This window comes from Haemaphysalis longicornis, unplaced genomic scaffold (genome assembly GCF_048455015.1).
Source record: "Haemaphysalis longicornis isolate Haplotype H1 unplaced genomic scaffold, Haemaphysalis longicornis Haplotype H1 scaffold_7, whole genome shotgun sequence".
Taxonomy (NCBI): Eukaryota; Metazoa; Arthropoda; class Arachnida; order Ixodida; family Ixodidae; genus Haemaphysalis; species Haemaphysalis longicornis.
Window position 1 is genome coordinate 51419449 of NW_027526422.1, and position 19575 is coordinate 51439023.

General features: G+C 47.7%; 1 protein-coding gene across 5 annotated transcripts in view; it reads left to right on the forward strand.

Moving 5' to 3' along the window:
- Positions 1-3055: 3055 nt before the first annotated feature.
- Positions 3056-19575, forward strand: part of LOC144145602 (uncharacterized) — a 28089-nt gene continuing 11569 nt past the window's right edge. For 3 of the 5 annotated variants that reach the window (XM_077677267.1, XM_077677269.1, XM_077677268.1), the window contains exons 1-4: positions 13971-14677; positions 18075-18194; positions 18789-18851; positions 19112-19156. In XM_077677267.1, the coding sequence (XP_077533393.1) occupies positions 14093-14677; positions 18075-18194; positions 18789-18851; positions 19112-19156 (813 nt within the window). In that variant the 5' untranslated portion in view covers positions 13971-14092. Of the gene's footprint in view, positions 3413-3803; positions 3880-13970; positions 14678-17591; positions 17735-18074; positions 18195-18788; positions 18852-19111; positions 19157-19575 lie in introns of those variants that run through there. The other 2 variants (XM_077677270.1, XM_077677271.1) reach the window with 2 other exon arrangements.

Below are 19575 nucleotides of genomic sequence, written 5' to 3' on the forward strand. Positions count from 1 at the left end.
AATTTGAATGAAGGCGTGTTGGTTGGTTTTTCTATGTTCGCCATGTTAGCAATATTGCATACAAGAGACCTTGGTTACAAGAGGCAAATTTTTCGGTTCCCTTGAGTGTCTCTTGTAACAAGGTTTTACTGTAATGCAAATCGGCAACCTAAGACCTTCACCACGCTCCTAGCAGGGGGAGCTGGGAGTGTGGTGATGGTCCTAGGCATGGCAAAAACTGGCGTGTGACCATCGACCGATTCGTTGTAGTAACCTGCATTGTCTGCACTTTTATTGTAGAGCCTCGGACCCTTGGGCCAATTGCAGAGTCCACTAAAACCAAGGTGCTCGCTTGCATGCTTATTTTTTATGCGGGCTCATTATTCGCTTAATTCCCTTCAAGGCAAGTGGACGCTTCCCTGGTTAACCTCCCTGCCTCTCGTAATGTTTTCTTCCTTCCTCATTGTGCATCTGTGCATCTGAATTCCCAAGGTGACTAATGTCTCTGCAGCAGCTGGTACACTCGGAGTCTTCAAGGTGGTGTGTATGTGAAACCTCAAAATGTTCCCGCACTACATAGGTTCGAGTTAAGAAAACACTCCAAAGCAGCAAAGTTCTCGCGGTGAAGCCCAAGATAATGCGTACATCTATCGGTAATTGCACAAACTCGCAATGTAGCAGTGATATAATTGGTGGCGCAAGTTTCTGAAATCTTGTGATTCACAGTCCATGGATGGTCATGAGGGTTGGTCACATTGGTCAGTGGACGTGTTGGAAATACCTTTAGGAACCGCCGCACTAGCTTCGTAACGTGCAGTTAATGTTGAACTACGTATTTTGTGATTGCACCGTGTGCATCCTTGAACAGTCTCGTGCGCTGAAACTACAAACATGGAATACGAACTAGCGCCCGCCGGCGTTGCGCTGCTGAGCACGAGGTCGCGGGTTCGATTCCTGGCCGCGGCGGCCGCTTTTCTGATAGAGGCGAAAAGCAAAAAAGCCCGTGTGTACGAGATTTCGGCGCACGTTAAACATCCCCAGGTGGTCAAAAGTTCCATGAACCATAGAGATTTGAGGCTTTCGCTCCAAAAAGTAGCTGCAGGCCGCGCGAATTCATACAGCGCAGGCACCCTAATACAGCGGCGCCGCCGCCGGCCGCTAAGCATTTTTTTTTGTTGTTGTAGCTGCTGCTGCTGCTGTTTGTTTTTCATCGCAAAATGATGAGGATCCTGCTCAAATGGGACCTCGGACCATGGAATCACAGTTCACCAATGCCTCTGTCCACTGTAAAGTGTGCAAAGAAAGCTTCGAGTTCACTGCAGCCATGGAGGAAAAAAAAGCTTAGGAGAGGCCCCCAGCTATCCCCGCGCATTGGCAAAAGTGTGGAGGAAGTCACGTGTTTTCGGCGGCCATTGGAAGTCGCGTTAGCAACGGCGTCCTAGCAACAGCCCGCCCGCCGTTCGCCAGTCATGGAGGAAAGGCAGCGCCTGCCTTGTCGTCCGATTGCGAAGATTGCTGCTTCGCTTTGCTGCGCTGTGGTCTTGCGGAATTCGAAAAGGATGCTGCGAGTTGCGACAGCTGCGCCGATGTGAATATGTCATTTAATTTCTACTTGCAAGTGCACCTTGTACCACGTCAAGCTTTTGCTCCGGTCGCGATCACGACGCACCTATTGAAGTGCAGATATCGCGAATGCGCCGTCCCGTCGTACGCGCGAACTCTATGTACGCGCGGACACCCGTCAGGTAGATTTTCGGGATGTGATACACGGTGTGCAGTACGTAGGCGACTTGCAACCGAACGATTCGCAACTCAATTTTTTGGTTATCGCCGCTGCAATATATAGTTTGCTAGGCCGGCAATGCGCGGCAGTGCCTTTGCAACTGTTACAAGGTAGATTCCCAGTTGATATAATTCCATCGTCCTATTACCTTAGTAGGTGTCCGTCTGTTGACTGGAAGAGTGCTGGATCTGGAATCTGGATCTTTTTGTGGTCTCGCTCTGGATTTCGCTTTTCAACGCTTCATACTGCGAGGTTAGTGTATGAACGTTTTCAACTGATATCACCTTGAATTTATTGACACTGAGACAAGTTGAAACTTGGCGAAAAAAAGTTTATTGACGCCACCCACCCTCTCATTTTTTTTTACTCAATAAAACGTTTTGCCTCCTCCTCCTTCTCCTCCTCCTTCGCAAAAAATTCTATCGAAGGCACGCGAACAACGGTAAAAACATTCCACAATTTTTTAGCGTGAAATCTGCATGAAGTACTGCTTACCTATATATATAAAACGGCCGTTTAATTGACTAGTCATCTCTGGGATTGCCAGTGAAACTGCAACGCAAACTTGGGCACTTTCCAGTCCGGTAGCCGCACGGCGTTCGCCCACTGTTTGCGGCGTTCTCCATCGCTTGGGAACCTATAAACGGCGGCGATTGCAAACAAAGGATGAATGCACACCAATGTACAGCAATACTTGTCAGCGGAATGATGCACTAACCGGTGGAAAGTGACGCCCAATTCCTTGGGTACCGATCGCGACTTGCAGCCTGGCACCGAGCATTGCGGCATTGTTAGAGCGAGCCGCTTCACGAACCTGCTGCGGCCACATTGAAGACGTGTAACAGTGTAACCGTGCGTTTAGGTTCACGGTCACGCGCTGCAAAACGGCCTTCTACCTGCCTATCAGCTGATTTCCGCCGGCTCGGCGCTGGCAGATGCAGACGACAAGAGAGGCGATACAGGATGGAGGAGGCGGAGAAGGTGCACCGAGAGAGAGAGGCAAAAAGAGTCCGCCAATGGCATGGAGGGCCAATGGTCCGCCATTCGACTTACAGAAATGGCGTTTCCGGCTGCGCTGGGCGTGACGTCAGGGCCTCTCCTAAGCTTTAGCGCTTTACCAAAGACTAGGGAAAAATTTCTGGGGAAAAACAACAACTAAACAAACAAATCTAGCGCCAAAAAAATAATGACGTCATGCATATTTTAATGACGTCACACACATTGACCAATCAGCGTTTCCAGCCATTTCTCCCCCTATACGGATGTTTTTCTTTCCTCCATGACTGCAGCTGACTGCAGCCCAGCGATGCGTTCGTGTCTCTGCGCGTGTTTGTTTAGGCGCTAGTTTCGCATTTTTTGCCTGGCGCAAAGGTGGCAAAAGCGATGAACAGTCGGTGTGCAAAACGCCCAGCAGCGGAGCATCGGATTTCATTTGTGTCCAGCAGTAGCTATGGGGAGGCCGCGGATAGTGAGGACACCGGAAGAACAGCGTGCTTACGAAGAGCAACGGCGGGAGCAGAAACGGGAGTGTCAACGACGGCGGCGGGCGGCGTTCACCGACGAAGATCGCGCTCGGGAAGCGGAACGCAAGCGGCGAGCTATGCGAGACGACCAACGTCGCGATGCGCACAACGCTGCACAAAGACGCAGGTACTACCGGGCCGCTAAATTGTAGAACTTTATGAAGAAACATACGTTTTTTTAAAGTTCGAAATCAGCAGGGACTGCAACGAAAGCATGTGTTCACATTCTATCTGGTAGTGTTGGGTGGTCGAAATAATACGAGCTCTCGGGTGCATCAAGCGCGTTCGTGATGTCTGCGTCTCATCAGTATTCAGGCAATGCAGGTGCGCTAGCATTTACGTATTTCAACTGGTTATCACTGTTCATTGTAACTCATTAAGTCCGCTAGTCGGATTATATAGCTGTCATTGTTTAATGAAGTACAGTACAGTCGTTCTTGCACTCGACAATACTTCGAATGCAACGACGATGGCGCGATTCAAGCGTAAGTCAAATACGCGGCTCGCTTCCATTGCAGTTATTGGAGTCGTCGGCAACGCCACCACGCGTTTCCGTACCCTGTTGACATCGACGGTGAGACTCCGCCGGTGCCAGTAAGTACTCCTTGCGCAAAAAAATCAAGGGGAGTGGGGGGGAGGGATTCAGAGAAGTTTACTCAACTGTTAAAGTTGCTAAAAAATTCTTGTAGGTAAGCAACACATTAAAAGTGCGACGTTTGTAAACGTTTTTAATGTGTTTTTTTTCTCTCCCACCAATTAGCAGTTGTACAACAATTAAACACTCGCGTAGGCTCGGCCCAGATTTGCTTGGACAGCCTATCATTGAGAACTGTGGTCTTATCAAAGCCGCCTTTACTGCCCCACCAACGTCGGACTCTCAAGTCAACATCGCTGGTTTTCTAATACCTGAAGTGATCGCGTCCTTCGGTTCATTGATGTACCATTTTATCACGATGGTTTGGGGACTGAACTTCTCACTTGCCCATTCCGAGTGACAATAACCCAACTTACCTGCCTGATTCGCCGCATCTGTACGTGTTCCGAAACACGGCCTCAAGGAATACAATACATCTGAACCTGACCTAGCCATGCTACTAGTCAGATCAGCTTGTGCATGCCCTTCAATGCCCCCAAGCCCAGCGAACACAGCAGGCTTGATTTGTACAAGGCAGCCCTTAGCCTACCAACATGTACCTCCAACGGAAGACATCTTCAGCACTCTGTCTAAACTTGGTGAAGCTCACCACACTTCCCACCTTCGACATCTCGCCCTCACCCCAGCCGAGCATCTCCAAACCTGGGCAATGCTCCTCAATTTATTCCACCCAGCGTCTGGTGTTGCCTTCGACCCCCACTTATAGCAAAGGCTGCAGAGAAGCTCGGGGCTAAACTGCGGGTGGTGGCGCAGTGGTTAAGGCGTTATGTTGCTGAGCCCAAGGACTTGGGTTTGATTCCAGCTGCGGTGGCTGATTTTCGGATGGAGGTGAAAATGCTCGTGTCGAGATTTGGGCGCACGTTATAAAGATCATAAGGTGGTCAAAATTAATCCAGAGCCTTCCATGCACCACAATGTAGCTTTAGTGCATTAAACGCCATAATCAATGAATGAGAATCTCAGGTCTGCCACCTCAGGACACTCTATGCACATGACCAGCATGTCTACTCCCGCAAGATGTGACCACACCTGCTGCTTCTCGTCACCCTTTGTGTGACGCAAGCGAGGCGCTTTCCATCGCTCATGCTGTGACCATGTACAAAACACAGTCGTACCTAATAGGATCACGGACTCTCTGTATGCGTGCTGCCTTTACCAAGCAGGCCGGACACTGGCAGAAGACCAAGTTCCTTAAAGGGGCCATGCAGACAAAACACAAGTTTGGTTCATTCAAAAGATTGCCTCATTAGAACCACACTGACACCACTTTTAACGCAAACTTTGCTCAATTAAGTGATATAATTAGGAAAAAAGGGAATAGCCATGTGACCCACTAGCTCATTTCCTGCAACAGAACCTATGATGTCATATATGCCCAGCTGTGCGATTGGCTTAGGCCGGTAAAAGCAAACTCAGATTAGGAAGGGCTTATAAGCTTGCCGAACAAGCTATTTGCGCTTAAATTAAGGGCATATTCTTTTTATAGCAGTAAGAATGGTGGGGTAAACAGTGGAATTTACAAAAGTATATGTGAACATACAAGTACCGATGCGTACTGCTGTTGGAACTGCGCGCACTATACCTGTTATAGCTGCATAGCAGTGCGGCGCTTTGGGGTTGTTACGGACGACACTGGCCGGTTGGCATCTTACGTGACCATATTTGTCGAGTGAACACCATGTTTCACGAAACGATTGTTTTGTACCTCAACAAAAACAAGCCAGGTAGAAACGCAGTTGAAGCTATAGGCTAACAGGTTTTCGGGGGGGGGGGGGGAAGAGGGGGTAGAAAAGGGCCCGAAACTGTCTGGCGTGGGGTGCCGACACCTTGTCAGGACCAACAAGGTTGAAAACAAAGCAAAGGCAGAAAACGGCCCTTCGCGGTATGGTGGCACCATCTACGTTGACAAACGGTAAACAAGGCTTCGCAATCGGCTGCAGAGCAGTTCCTTTGATGTCATTGCAGATGTGGTTAAAACACACAATTTGGCGGGAGAATAAAAATTTTAACTTATATTGATTAATTACTCAGTGAATAAAGCATTTGCTCCCAGGCAAGTGCTGGGGCACTAGAAAACACGAAATCTTTCGAATAAAACAAGCTTGTATTTTGTCTGCATGGCCCCCTTAAAGGGGCCCTAAATAGGCTTCCGAAGGTCGCCATTTAAATCGCGCAATCGCTAGAGTACCCCTTCACGACAACGTGTACCAAATATTACACCTCTGCGTAAAGCAGGGGCCGCACAAACACGAAAAAAAGATTTCACTTTCTCTCCTGGCTCACCAACCATACCTTGCCGCCACACTTGCGCGCTCTGACGCAGTTCTTTCCGGCTCTGACGCGCCTCTATGACGCACGAGACACTGCCCAGTGCGGCGCCGCGAACGCGAACCACAGCGACAGCGCTCACCGTGCAACCGGAATCAGGTGGGCGGAGCATGCGCGTCGAGTGCTAAAAAAAAAAAAGCGCGCCCGGGGCTTGGCGCAGCCAATGACTGCACGTACATCAAGGAGGGTGTTGGATTGCCCTGTTTCTCTCGGTGGTCTTGCGCCGGGTCGATGACGTCGCGGCTTCCACAGTGCTTCGGAGGAGCTACTAGAGGAGGAGAGCCCCAGGCCTTATGGGTGGCCCCTTTTAATGAGCGATAACTCGGCTAATACTTAACGAATTTAAACAATTTTTGCGGGATGACGTTCCTTGGATAGTACTCCAGTGACTGCGCACGCAAAATCGTAACATTTGGCAGCCTATTTAGGGCCCCTTTAAAACAGTAACAGTGCTGCCGAGTATGTATTCCATGATGCCCACAGCACAAAAAATAGACCATGTTTAGAGGAAGGGACAACAAACAAGCGCCGGCTTCCAACCATCAAACAAAATGTGACAACAGTTTGAATAGCTACATCGTAAAAATGTGTCGTGAAAGTAAACAGAATAAAACGGCTATCAAATCAGCGGGAGAGCAGTGATAATGACAAGTAGCCGTTCAGTTTGAGATTTTCACGTTCTGGTGTGCGCTAAATAGCTTAATCATTTTGTGACTATAAAATGGAGGGCATACTTATGCACTTACCTCCTTCACATCCTATTTCGGCCTCGATAATCCCTTAGGTTAGTACATGACCACAGCGGCTAACCACAACGCATTCGTGAAACAATGGTTTGCAACCTGCCTGGTCACAGGCACGACAGTGCCAGCTGAGATGCACACCCAAACCTTGCCGCACGTCGTCATGCTCTCGCAGCCTGTCAATTAGACGACGGGCTGTTTCCTTTATGCAACTCTTACCACATGGAAGGGGAATCTCGTAGATTACCCCCTCCACACATTCAACATATCTTGTGTGATGATTAACTGAGCAAGCTGGATCTACGTTGGAACTGGGCCTGTTTATTTTGCGCAGCCTGGATAACTTCTAGGGGGCAGATAATAAGACCTGACGATTCACACGTTCGGCGAATTTCTTCAATTTGTGTGATACATCATGGGTGTAGCTGCATAACAACTATGTACTTCCAGCGAGAAGTCAACCTCCAAAATGATAATTGTTGTTATGTCATAAGATTGTGTGCTGCCAAGTGGTATTCTTACAAAAGTGCTCATCGGAGAGCTCCTTTAAGAGATTTATCATTATCTGAGCTGTACGCTGTTTAATACGGAAGTGCAAATGAAACGGTGGTTTGATGTTTTATGTTTCCAAGTAATGTAGAGCTGCATCCTTCTACCTTGATTATATTGGCATAGCAGCTAGTAAAATTGTTTGGCTCTGGAAAGAGAATTTTAAGCCAGTCGTTCAAACTTCTGTATCCAAAGTGCCATAAATGCATATAAAAACAAGTTAGAATAAATTCTAAGTACAGAACTTTGTGCAAGAAGAAAAATTTGCTGTAAGAGCTACTGTAAAGCTCCTGTCATCAACCTCAAGTTCACGCAAAAAGCTCAGGGGAAGTAAACTTCTGATAGCCGCCCTCATTCACCACTGTGGAAGGGGTGTCCCTTCATTAAGGTGCTGTGCGGGCCATGGTGGTACATCTTGAACTTCTGGAAACGAAATATCAGGGGTCAGAGTTCATCGTGGAAGTCTGGATATGGAGGGGCCCAGGTTGTTGTGAAGCAGGGATAAGCTTGGGGAAGAAGCGAGGATGGACGAGGTGCATCTCTGTCACCCTAAAGCAGAGCAAGTACATGCTTTAGTGATTTAGATGGGTCGCATGTGCATACATCACAAAGGGTCTCTCTTCTTCTTCTTCTTCTTTTTTTTTTATTATTAGTGAGTACAATAAGGAAGGCTACTGCTGCATTCAGTTGATAATCATGTGGAAGTCTGAGTTCCCTCAAGTGCACAATTTTACATTTAGCAACCTGTCTGTGCATACCTGTACATGTAGGTAAAAAAAACGATTTGATCTAAACAACATAATTTGACTCCTGTTAGATGCAGGAAGGTCATATGCTAAATTTTTTATGAAAAGAAATGGAAGATGTATACATTAAATGGATACTTTCAATCAAACCTGGACAGAAACAGACCCAAGAACTTTAAGGCATGTGCAGCACTATGTATGTAATGGCAGGCTCTGCATGACTGCATCAAATCATGTTTGTAAGCATTTGCTTACGCACAAGCTGTTTTTTACATTTTTCAAGCACAACAGTATAGGTACCGTAAGGGCTTTTACAATTTTAGCTGTTAAAAAAAGCAGACACAGAATTTAATATATCAGGGTAATCGTACTATAGCAACACAGCAATTTTATGTGCTAGTGCAAGACAACACAGAGTGGGCACATCATACGCTATTATGCAGAGCATTTCGAAATCATATTTATCCTTTTATGAAAATGCAAGCTGGAGACATCTTGGCATATTTTTACTGTGCACACTGTACTGCGTGTGTTGTATGGGAATGAGTATAATTTATCTTGTCGCATGGCTATTAGTTATAAGTTAAGTAGAGCAATCCCCTGTTTGAGGAGTGTACCAGTTGCTGCCATTTGTGCAATCTCCGAGTAAAGGACACGTGGCGGGTTTCTTGGTCAGCCCGTAGTTCAATGACGATGGCGTAAATGCGCATGCCGCCGACTCACGTGACCGAGTCTGTCGAACCAACTTACAGCATACACGCACGCGTCTTCCTATCCTGGCATAAGAGCAATGACAGCCGTGGTTGTCCTGCACGATAAGCACGTCAGCAGCCTATCTCTACCCGGATACGACCCCTTACAAGTGGAAGAAGCGGCCATCGCTCTCTCTATAACGCAAACTGAAGCTAGTGTAATCATCACAGATTCACAGCAAGCGTGCCGTAACTTCTGATGTGGGTGAATTCACCGGACAACCCACCAAATCATCTGCTGGCGTCCACCAGACAGAACCATCATGATCATATGGGCACCCGCCCACTCTGCCATCCCGGGCAATGAAACCGCCCACCTGTTGGCCCGATAGTTATCCCGCCGGGCCCCGGGAAGCGAGCAGGAGAGGCCAACCCTGCTGATCACGTATCACGAGATAACACAGCACTATAAGTTAGGACGTAACACCTGCCCAGCACCGCATAAACATCTAACAAAAGAGGAGGAATGGAAGGCGCTCCGTGCACTCGAGACGAATACCTTTCCCCATCCCACTAAATGCCATATATTGCACCCCACCGTATATTCCCCGCTAAGCCACTTCTACGAAGCCCGTGGGATGCTCTTTCATGTGGTAGGGGGCTGCGCCCATGCCCCATTACATTCGCGAAATCCCTTCATTTCTTCTTACGAGCTTTGGGAGAGAGCTCTGTCTGACCAGCTCCGACCTCAATGACCAGCGCCTGCTGGTGTTGAGGGCTGTTGAGGCTGGAAAAGCTCAAGGGGTCTTGGACTGAAGACTCCTCCCCATTGCTTTTCGCAATAAACACGTTTACTCTTTCTCTCTCTCAGCCATCTTTGCTAAGGTCCGACCTGCTTACTCACCCCTCCAGTGCCATGCCTAATAAATAGGTGCATCATTGTACAGCCGACTGTGCCTGCGTCTACCAGTACGTAAGTGAAATACCTGGTTGACCTATAGCTAGCCGTATTAATAGCGCAACATGATTCATAGCCACTGTATGTCGACAGCTGATGCCGACATACATCTTTTTGTTGAATGGAACCTGCTGCAGTTTTGCCTTCATCAAGTCTCAAAGGAAAGTACAACAAAAGCATTATTTTACAAGATCTTGTTTATTGTATTTTGTAATTTGTATGTGAAAAAGCACTCTGAAATACTCCAGATTCACGAATGGCTATGAAAAATGCAGACAAACATTTTTTTTTTTTTTTTTTCGTGTGCGCCTAGTAATACGTGACGTTTGTACCCTACAAAAAAGGGGAAAAGGAAAACGCTGTGCGCCTCAAACATTCGTTTGAACTTTGTCGAGTTACTGATAAGTGACGGCGTTCTAAAGAATCAATTAAGATCATCGTGAAAAGTGGTCAGTCCTTGAAATATGTAAACCTAGGAGGCGGCATTGTCCGCTTTATTCGGAACAAACCAAATGTACAAAAAAGGAAAACTGGAGGCACACTTCGGCGGACTGCGCACTGAAACCTTTGTGCAGGGGATTGAATGCCATTGGCAACAACAACAAAAAAGTGATATTGGCGGTCAAAAAACATGGCCGTTTTTCGTGAAAAGTTTGCCTTTACTTGAGATTTTGCAACCTGCCTTCTAGCTATAACTACTGGATGATTGGATTCATCCTTTTGCTTGCACTAAAGGGTGCGTGCAGACTGCCCAGCCAGCGCATTATTGGTGGCACGATTGGAGTTCTTGCACTGGCAAGACTGAGGGACAAAGCGCCGGCGAAGCAGCCGTTAACCCTTTGCCAAGTCACGCGATTCGCTTGCGCTGAAATGCACGCACAGCCGGCCAGCTGGCACAGAGCGATGAAGCTCAGGCAAAGCAGCCGTTTCACCTGCGCGCCAGCAGCTAGCTGAAGGTAGCGGCCTTGAAAGTGTGGCATTGCCGAGCTTTCGTCCTCAATCGCTTCTGTACAGGAGCAGTTGGGGGCGAAAGCTCGGCAGCGCTACACCTTCAAGGCCGCTACGTGACCTTCAGCCGCTGGCACGCATGCTATGCCTTTCATATGGCTTCGCTCCCTCGGAGCCTTGCTGCTGCCCCTGGTAGCAGAGAATGTTGCCCGAACATTTTTGCAACGTTTCCCCTTAACGTTGCCAAAACGTGGCTAATGTCCGCTTTTTTTAACGTTAGTGCAATGTTTCCCAGAAACATTGCATAAACATGATATTAGCATTGCTCCAACATGGGGGCAACGTTTGAAGGGTGTTGTTCTAATGTTTGGATAACGTTGTTTCTGACGTTCGCCAACGTTGCTCCACTCTTGGAGCAACCTTCCAGCCACGTGCGGGACACATTTGAACAAGATTTGTGAGACGTTTTTTGATAACGTTGCAGCAACTTTTCACCTACATTTTCGCAATGTGCGTACCACATTTAAGCGTATCCCTGTACCATTCATACGTTATGATAACACTGCTACAATCTTGCAGCAACTTTAGATCTACACTTTTAACATGCAGTTAGCATACAAGAAACATTGCTTCAACGTTCAAGCAATGTTTTTATGAAGTTACAATGACTGCTACAATTTTGCGGTAACTTTCGAGCTATATTTTGCCAACGTGCGGGTAACATTTAGAAAACGTCGCTTTAATGCTCAAGCGATGCTTCCTACAACGTTACCGCGACTTTATAGATACGTTTTTTCACCACGAGGGCCACATCTGTGCACTGTTGATATGGCATTGAAGCGATGTTTCTCTTGCGAAGCAATAATATTGCAGCAATTGATTAATGTACAGGTAACTTACAGTTGCAGGTGTCTAATAAACATGCAACAATAACTAGGTGAAAATAATGGAAGTTAACTACGTACGTTTGTGGACATCAATAAACGACTTGTTCCCACTTGTTGCACATTGGGGTCATGTCAGTCAAGGTCACCAGGTCACATATCACTGGGCTAGCGTGGCAGAGTAACACGTGGCCAATGCGGCTAGCATGGCTTTAGGTATTCTGCCAGCGGTGATTAGTCGTGCTGCATCTTGGGAGTCGGTTACGATGTTAAAGCTTCTTTGCTGTTTTTCTCCCAGCCGAATGGCCAAAAGTATTGCACCCACTTCGAGTTGCTTGACTGTGGTGTTTCTCTGGGAGAGGCAGTACAAAATTTCTCCCTCTTTGGTGGTTACCACTGCATCGTAGTGGCATTGTAGCTTGCTGCATCGACATACACTGTACTGTCGGGATTGCTCCATTTTCTCCGGATGAAGTTCGTCCTAGCCTTCCTACTTTCCTTGTGAACCTCTGGGTGCATATTCTTAGGGAGGGGTAAGGTCTTATGTGTTTCCGCTGCTCTGGCATTAGCGCTCCTTCTCCAGGATTTCCCTTTCCGGTGGGTCTCCGACCGCCCACAGTACGGCTCGTCCTGCCTTTGTTTCTGCCAGGCGTTGTTTCTCATCTGGGAGGGTGGCTTCCCTTATTTCTGCAGCGGTGTTATAAAGGCTCAGTTTATCCATGTTCTCGGTTGTGGTAAAACGGAGAAGGTTCAGGGCTGCCTTGTAGGCATTTTGTATGATAACTTTTTTCTTGTCTGAGTTGGTAAGGTTGTGGTATGGTAGGCTGTAGGTGATTCTGCTCATGGCCATTGCCTGACCCAGGCCTAAAGTGTCCTCTTCTCTCATGCTGTTCCTCTTCTCTGTGAGCCTGCGAACAATTTTGGCGAGTTGTAGTGTCGTTTTCTTTAGTCTGGCTATAACCTCTTCAGCTGTGGCATTACTCTGAGCTATAATTCCGAGAATTCGTATTTGTCATTTTTCCAGGATTGGTTCCATTCCAATTATGATCTTTATTGGTGTTTTACAGGCTGCTTTGTCGTAGCAATGTACTCTAATTACTTCCGATTTTTCAGGTGCGCATTTCAGACCATTGTTTGCTGCCAGCTTGACTACTCAGTTGATGGCGTTTTGTAGGTTTTAGGTTTTGGCTTGGCGTGATCCAACTGTTTGTTGCCCATATCGTTATGTCATCTGCCTAGATCACATGCCCAATGTCTGGGAGTTTGCGGAGCTTGTGAGTCATTTTGAGCATTGTGATGTTGAAAAGCAGCGGTGATATGATAAAACCCTGAGGGGTTCCTTTGTTTGTTTGGGTAAAAGGCTCTGATCTCAAGTCTTTTATGCCAATAGTAGCTGTTCGGTTTATGAGGAAGGCCAGGACGAAATTGTATATGCGCTTCCCACACCCTATTTGATTTAGGGCTTCCAGTATGGCCGTGTGCGAGACGTTGTTGAAAGCTCCCTTGAGGTCAAGTGTCAGAATAATGTTTTCTCCAGGAATTTTGCGATCTAGGACTGCTTTCTTGATTTGTATGAAGGCGTCCTGTGTTGAAAGGTTCCATTTGAAACCAGTCATGCTGTGTGGAAACATGTTGCTGTCTTCCATGTAGTTCGTGAAGCGATTCGTTATGATGCGCTCGCGCACCTTCCCTAGGCAAGATGTCGGGGAGATCAGTCTCAGGTTGTTTATGTTGGGAGATTTCCTTGGTTTCGGGAGAAAGATCACCCTGGAGTGTCTCCAGTTCAGGGGAACAGTTCCTTTGAGCCATAACTCCTCGTTTTTTGTTAAAGCTGTAATTTGGTTATCGCCTAGGTTTCGAAGCATTTTATATGTTGATGCCATCGTCTCCCGGTGAGCTGTTTTTCTTCATGGATGTTACTGCGTGGAAGGCTTCTCTGTCAAATAATTCATTCGGTGCTCCTTTTCACTCTGTATTCTGTGATAATTTTGCCTACTCTGCAGCTCCTTGTTTTCGTTTGAGGGGCTCGAGAAGCTCCGCATCTTGCCCTGGGAACATGGAGGTGCGATTCTGGTCTAAGGTCTTGCGAGAGTTGTGTACGGCGCCATCAAGTAGTCGTTCCTCGGTAGTTTACAACGCCGCCACTACGCTTCTCTGGCAGTACCGGCGGTACCGGCGAAGCCAACGTGACGTTGGCGACGTTGGTCACGTGGATGCAGCTCCATGTACCTCAGCGTCTTGATACACGTGCGATGGGTGGAGATGAGGTTCTTCCCGTTGTGTGGCCGTAGTACTTGTTAGTCCATGGATGCGCTGCCATGCACTACAGATACTTCCTCATGGCCGAGTACTGCGGTTGCGACAATTACGTTACCCGCTGCTCGACCGCGAGGGAGGCCCCGCAAGACGGACGCCGAGAAGGCGGTCACCAAAGCTCGGCACGCCGAGTACATGCGACGAAAGCGGCGCGAAGATGCCGAACTGCGGGCACGCGAGAACGAAGCGAAACGACTCCGGCGGGCTACGCACCCGGAAGTCAGGGCCAGGGAGGCCGAGGCGATGCGGCGTAAACGTGAAGCAGATGCGGAGCGGAGGGCCAGGGAAGCGGAATACAAACGGCTGTGGCGACAGGCGAACCCCGAGCTCAGGGCCACGGAGGCCGAGATGAAACGTCTCCGCCGCGAAATGGACCCCCAATTACGAGTGCGCGAAGCCAAGGCTGCCAAGGCGAGGCGGCAAAAAGACCCCGATTTGAGGACGCGCGAAGCCGAGGCCAGGCGACGGCTGCGGCAAGCTTGTCCGGAAATTCGAGCCAGGGAAGCCGGAGTCAAGCGGCTGAAGCGACGAGCCGAGGCAGAGCAACGAACGTGGGAGAAGTTAAACCAGCATGTGAGTGCGGGTGATGTGTTTGGCGGACGCTTCACGCAGAACCCACTGCTCTATGATCCGCTGTACATAAATGTGCGCAAAAAAAAAAAAAAGAAAGAAAGAAACAATACGATGCCCTACTGCCGCATTCATGCAAACGTACTTCATATAGACGGGCGCTTGAGAGGCGCATCCCACAGATGCGTCAGATGGCTAGACTGGGACGGCTGATGCATGGTATGATGTGGATAATGGTTAGTGGCGCCGAGCTGGGAGTCCTTGGTCTCGCTATCACTCACTATCCACCTCACCAAATGCAGCTTCACGGAGCTGGACCAGCTGCGTTTACTACACAGCTTTCTGATCGGCCGCATACTCTACTAACTTCCCTACATTCAAATCACCAACGCTCAAACACACGCCTAGGTGCCATGCTTTCCAAGGCATACTACGCGGCCCTGCTCCCTAGTGACATTAGGCATCCATTACACCACCCCTGAACCTCAGGCTCACTGTACAGCGCGACTCGCTAGACTCCAACACACCCTCGGGCCATTGCATACCCCGAATCACAGGGCATACATCCCTCGCAATGTCCACTATTCCCCAACTGATTCCTCGTAACATGCATCCCATATGCCATGACAATTGCCGAGCAGCTCGTGCTACTCACCCTGCAAAACTACACGCCCAAACCCAACACTCTCTGTACTAGAGCACTGCTAGGGCCTGATTTTAAGGCCCAGGACGAGCCCCAGCCTGCCTTAATTAAGTCAGAGTCCGCCCCGGGCCCGTAACATTTAGCCCGGGCATGGTAAATTGATTTTTATACCTAGGGAGGGCTTGTGTGTGTGTAACCAGGCCTGGGGTTAGGCGCTGCAGAGTATTTGCATAATATATTTGGTTGAGTTTCTTCGTAGCGGTCAATCATACAGAGCATGTAGTCTGTAGAGCACATCATTAACTCAAATGCAAGAAATTATGATAAAGAAGTGCATGTACTTTTAGCTTACACCATTTTCAGTTCACGTCACATCAGTGTAATAATAGCTCGTATTCTTACATGAGAAACACCATCACAGCTTTGATGATCATATTCTTGGCAACTTCATGTGCTTGTCTCTGCCACGAGTTGGTATTGCTGAAATTTTTCATTCCACATTTCAATGCACAAGTATGTACGTGCATTGAAATGTTTTACCTGCAGTGGTTGCTTAGCGGTGGTGTTTCTCTAGCACGTGAGTTCGATTTCCGATTTCGGCAGCGGCATTTCAATGGGCGTGACATCTAAAATACACGTGTACATAGACATAGGTACAAAGCTCCAGGTTGTCTAAATTAACCCCTTCCTTGATGGAACATTCTTTGTAATCGTATCTTTGGTATGTTATACCCCAAAATGTTGATGCAGTACATGAAATGTCATTAAATTTACAGTATAGTGAGTATCAGACATAGCAAAGCACATTTTTAAAACAATGTGTACGACTAACATCAAGAATCGCGGGAAAATAAACATAGACATAGCAAAGCACATTTTTAAAACAATGTGTACGACTAACATCAAGAATCGCGGGAAAATAAACTCAGAATACACGTGTAACATTCTTTTCTACACTCCATGTCGGAACTGTTACCGGCCGGACCCATAAATTCAAGCCTGGGCCTGCCAGTAGTCGGCTTTGGGCCGGCTGGAGCCCAGGCCCGTGCAGTGGTCTACCCTTACGTAGATGCAACCCATACAGACCGGCCTATGCCCTTGCAGTTACCGTACCTGTCATCAACGCCCCAGCACGCATTGCCTCATCCGCAAATGTGGTGGAAGTGGCCATTGCTCTTGCGATTTCCTAGAGTCCCACCCCAATCCCCATCCTATCAGACTCGCAGCAGGCCATCCAGCGCTTTACAAAAGGTGTCGTATCCCCCATAGTCCTCAAAATTCTTCTACAGAGCATAGGAGCACCGGCAACCGGCATAGGTGCTAAACAAGGCAGCAAACGCACATGCGCGAGCCCTCACTTCCAGGGCCACTGCTTCTTGTACATCTATATACACGGGCCTCCTGAGGATGAAAATGAAACCACTCAGCCTCTCCTCACCTTCAGGAAACTTGCCCTTCATTACCACCACCACCTCCGTAGCACACTCCCACCACTACACCCACACTTATCCCCCTAAGCTGCCCACATGTGGCAGATACTATAAGCACACACACCTAGTACACAAACACCCCGCACTGCCCCAACTGCGGTTTCTGGGCACTCTGTATTACTCTCTGTGCCAGTGTCCTGCTGACCAATACTCCCGAGTCACCTCCTCATCCCTTTGGGAGCAGACTGTGGGCAGCTCCGGGGAGTCCAGACAGGTGCTGGTCGCCTCGCGAGCTGATGGTCACGGTGGACCTTTGGTCCTCTGCTAGACCCCATCCCTCCCCCCCTCCCTTCCTAACCCGGTTTTCTAAATAAGGTTTGATCTTTCTCTCTCTCTCTCTACCTTTGTAGGGGGGTGTCAGTTGTGAATAACTGCCTTGCCTGTTTTGTTGAATAACAAATTTTAGCGACTTGTGCGCTCTGTTTCCTGATCTCCCACCCCCCAGCAATTCTAGTTTTCATCCTTCCCAAGCACTTTTCACTGCATTTGTACCTCCCTTCTTTTCTTCCACCATTGCTCCAGCCACCTCTTCATCACTTCGTCACCTCTACGGTTCTGAGATTCAGACTTCCCCTCATCCCGAACCCCAGAGCCTCGGTTAATGTTATACCCTTATCTTCTCCTTATCTTCACAAGCAGCGACCATTTTCGCAGCAAGAGTGGCCGGTGCATAATTCTGCCGTCGCGGTTTGAAAGGGAGGATGTGGGACACTCCGCTGCACCTGCACGGGTACCGCAGTGAAGAGAATAAAACGTTCTTTCCACACGCCTCGTGCCATGCACCTGATGTCATGCACGTAGCACCGGGCAAGCATTCCTTCCAACATAGAAGTCTGGCCAAGAGCCAAGTGCAAACACTGGCACTGATGATGATGATGTACTTCAGCGGTATTGCAACGCCATCTATGAAAGTGGGCGATGAACAAGGTAACCAAACTGCCGTCTGTGAGATGGTAGCCACCCTGGTCAGCAGACTATCTTTAGTTTTAAGGGACTGCTCTGAATACGTCGTCCCCAATGTCGCAAAAACACGATTTAGCGGGAGAATTGAACTTTTGGCTTAAAATGTTTAATTTATGAGTGAAAAAGCATCATTTATTGCCGGACAAGTGCTGAGGGAACTATAAAACACTAATTCTTTCGAATAGAACGAACTTGTATTTTATCTGCATGGCCCTTTTAAGAACTTGGTAATTAGCTTTATAGTGAGCCATGCCCACTATTTCCAACCCACACATTGATCCTGTTCCGTTCACCCCTTGTGCAGGTACCCTGTTTGCACCATAGCCATGGGCAGCTTGCTGACCATCTGGCGCGTGTGTCCCGCATGATGCTGCCATGTACCTGCGGCAAGGACTTGAATGGCACCAGCTCCCCCCAGCACACGGTACCAGAGCAGTCTTTGTGTGAACATGTTGTCTCTTGCGTGCACACAACAAAACTTTTTTTTTTCACACTAATTCAACATCTGTTTACTTTGATATTTTGGAATGCCAAACAGCATGCAAATTTTTAAATCTCTTGCTCAGTGGGTGAAGTTCACTTCCAACGAAATAGAATGAAATTCCAGTTGCTAGCCAGGAAGTATCAGGCACTTGGTGACCAGGGGATACCACGAGTGCCTGATATTCAATGGGCCTTGTCAGGTTTACATGTTAATCGCAATCCAAGCAAATTACTGGCAAGATCGAACTGAAAAAGAGTGTGTTAAAGTTCCTAATGATGTGCAGTGATGGGCTGGCTGGCATTCCGCATAAGTGATATTATTGCCTCCTACTTAAAACCTCTTGCATAGTTACGGACACACTGTTATGTGAAAAGCACATCATTATTTTTTACCACAAACTCGCAAACACTATTTTGTAATCTGAAAGGTGTTAAGGATAAGCCTCAGAGGCGAACGGAAAATGAAAGTATTTCCTATGAACTTTATGGTTAAACTTGTTACCATCTTTTCCTAAATGTACATCTGTGTTTTCAGGATAGCGAGACAACTGCTCCCGTCATCAAGACTGAGCCTGAAGGTGCACCATCAGACGAAGAGGTGAGCACACATTTTCTGCTTTACTTGCTTTGGGCAGATCAGCATGGTAGCCAATGCAAACTGTAGACTTTTAAGTGAAGGCATTTAGCCGAAATTGCAGCCTTGAGAGTGAAACCTGTGGGCTTCTTATCTTATGTTCCTAAGGATAGCTTGTTTGCTTTTTTTTTTTTTTTTTTTTTTTTTTTTTCTGTGTTCTGCATCCGTGTTATAGTTAGAAGTGGTGGCTTTCAGAAAATGCTTTACCTTCTGCCTGCTTTCAGTTCTTCGAAATGCCGCTGACCGTTGAAATGAGGATTGGAAAAGAGGTAAGTTTGCCCAACACCACTCAAGCAAAGCGTGCACAGTGCACTCACATCAGAATCTTAATTACTCTAGCTTGCAGTTTCAATTGATTGAGTTGCAAAAGTGGTAGCTTTAAAGGAGCCATGACACAAAATAGAAGTTGGGTTTATTAGAAAGACTGCTTTGTCCCGATAACAATGATACCAATATCATCACAATTTTCGAACAAATAACAGAGATATAAAAGAAAACGTGTGAAGCAGTCGCGACCCCCTAGCCAATTTCCCGCAACTTTTCTATGACGTCACGGAACCTTGTTTGTGGGATTGGCGGCCGCCAAACTGAGCTGTCGCGACGACACATGACTGGACGTCTGTAATGGGGCCTCTAGTTCCATTTGACCGCATCACTTGAATGCTAACGTGCAGTTAACTTACTGAAA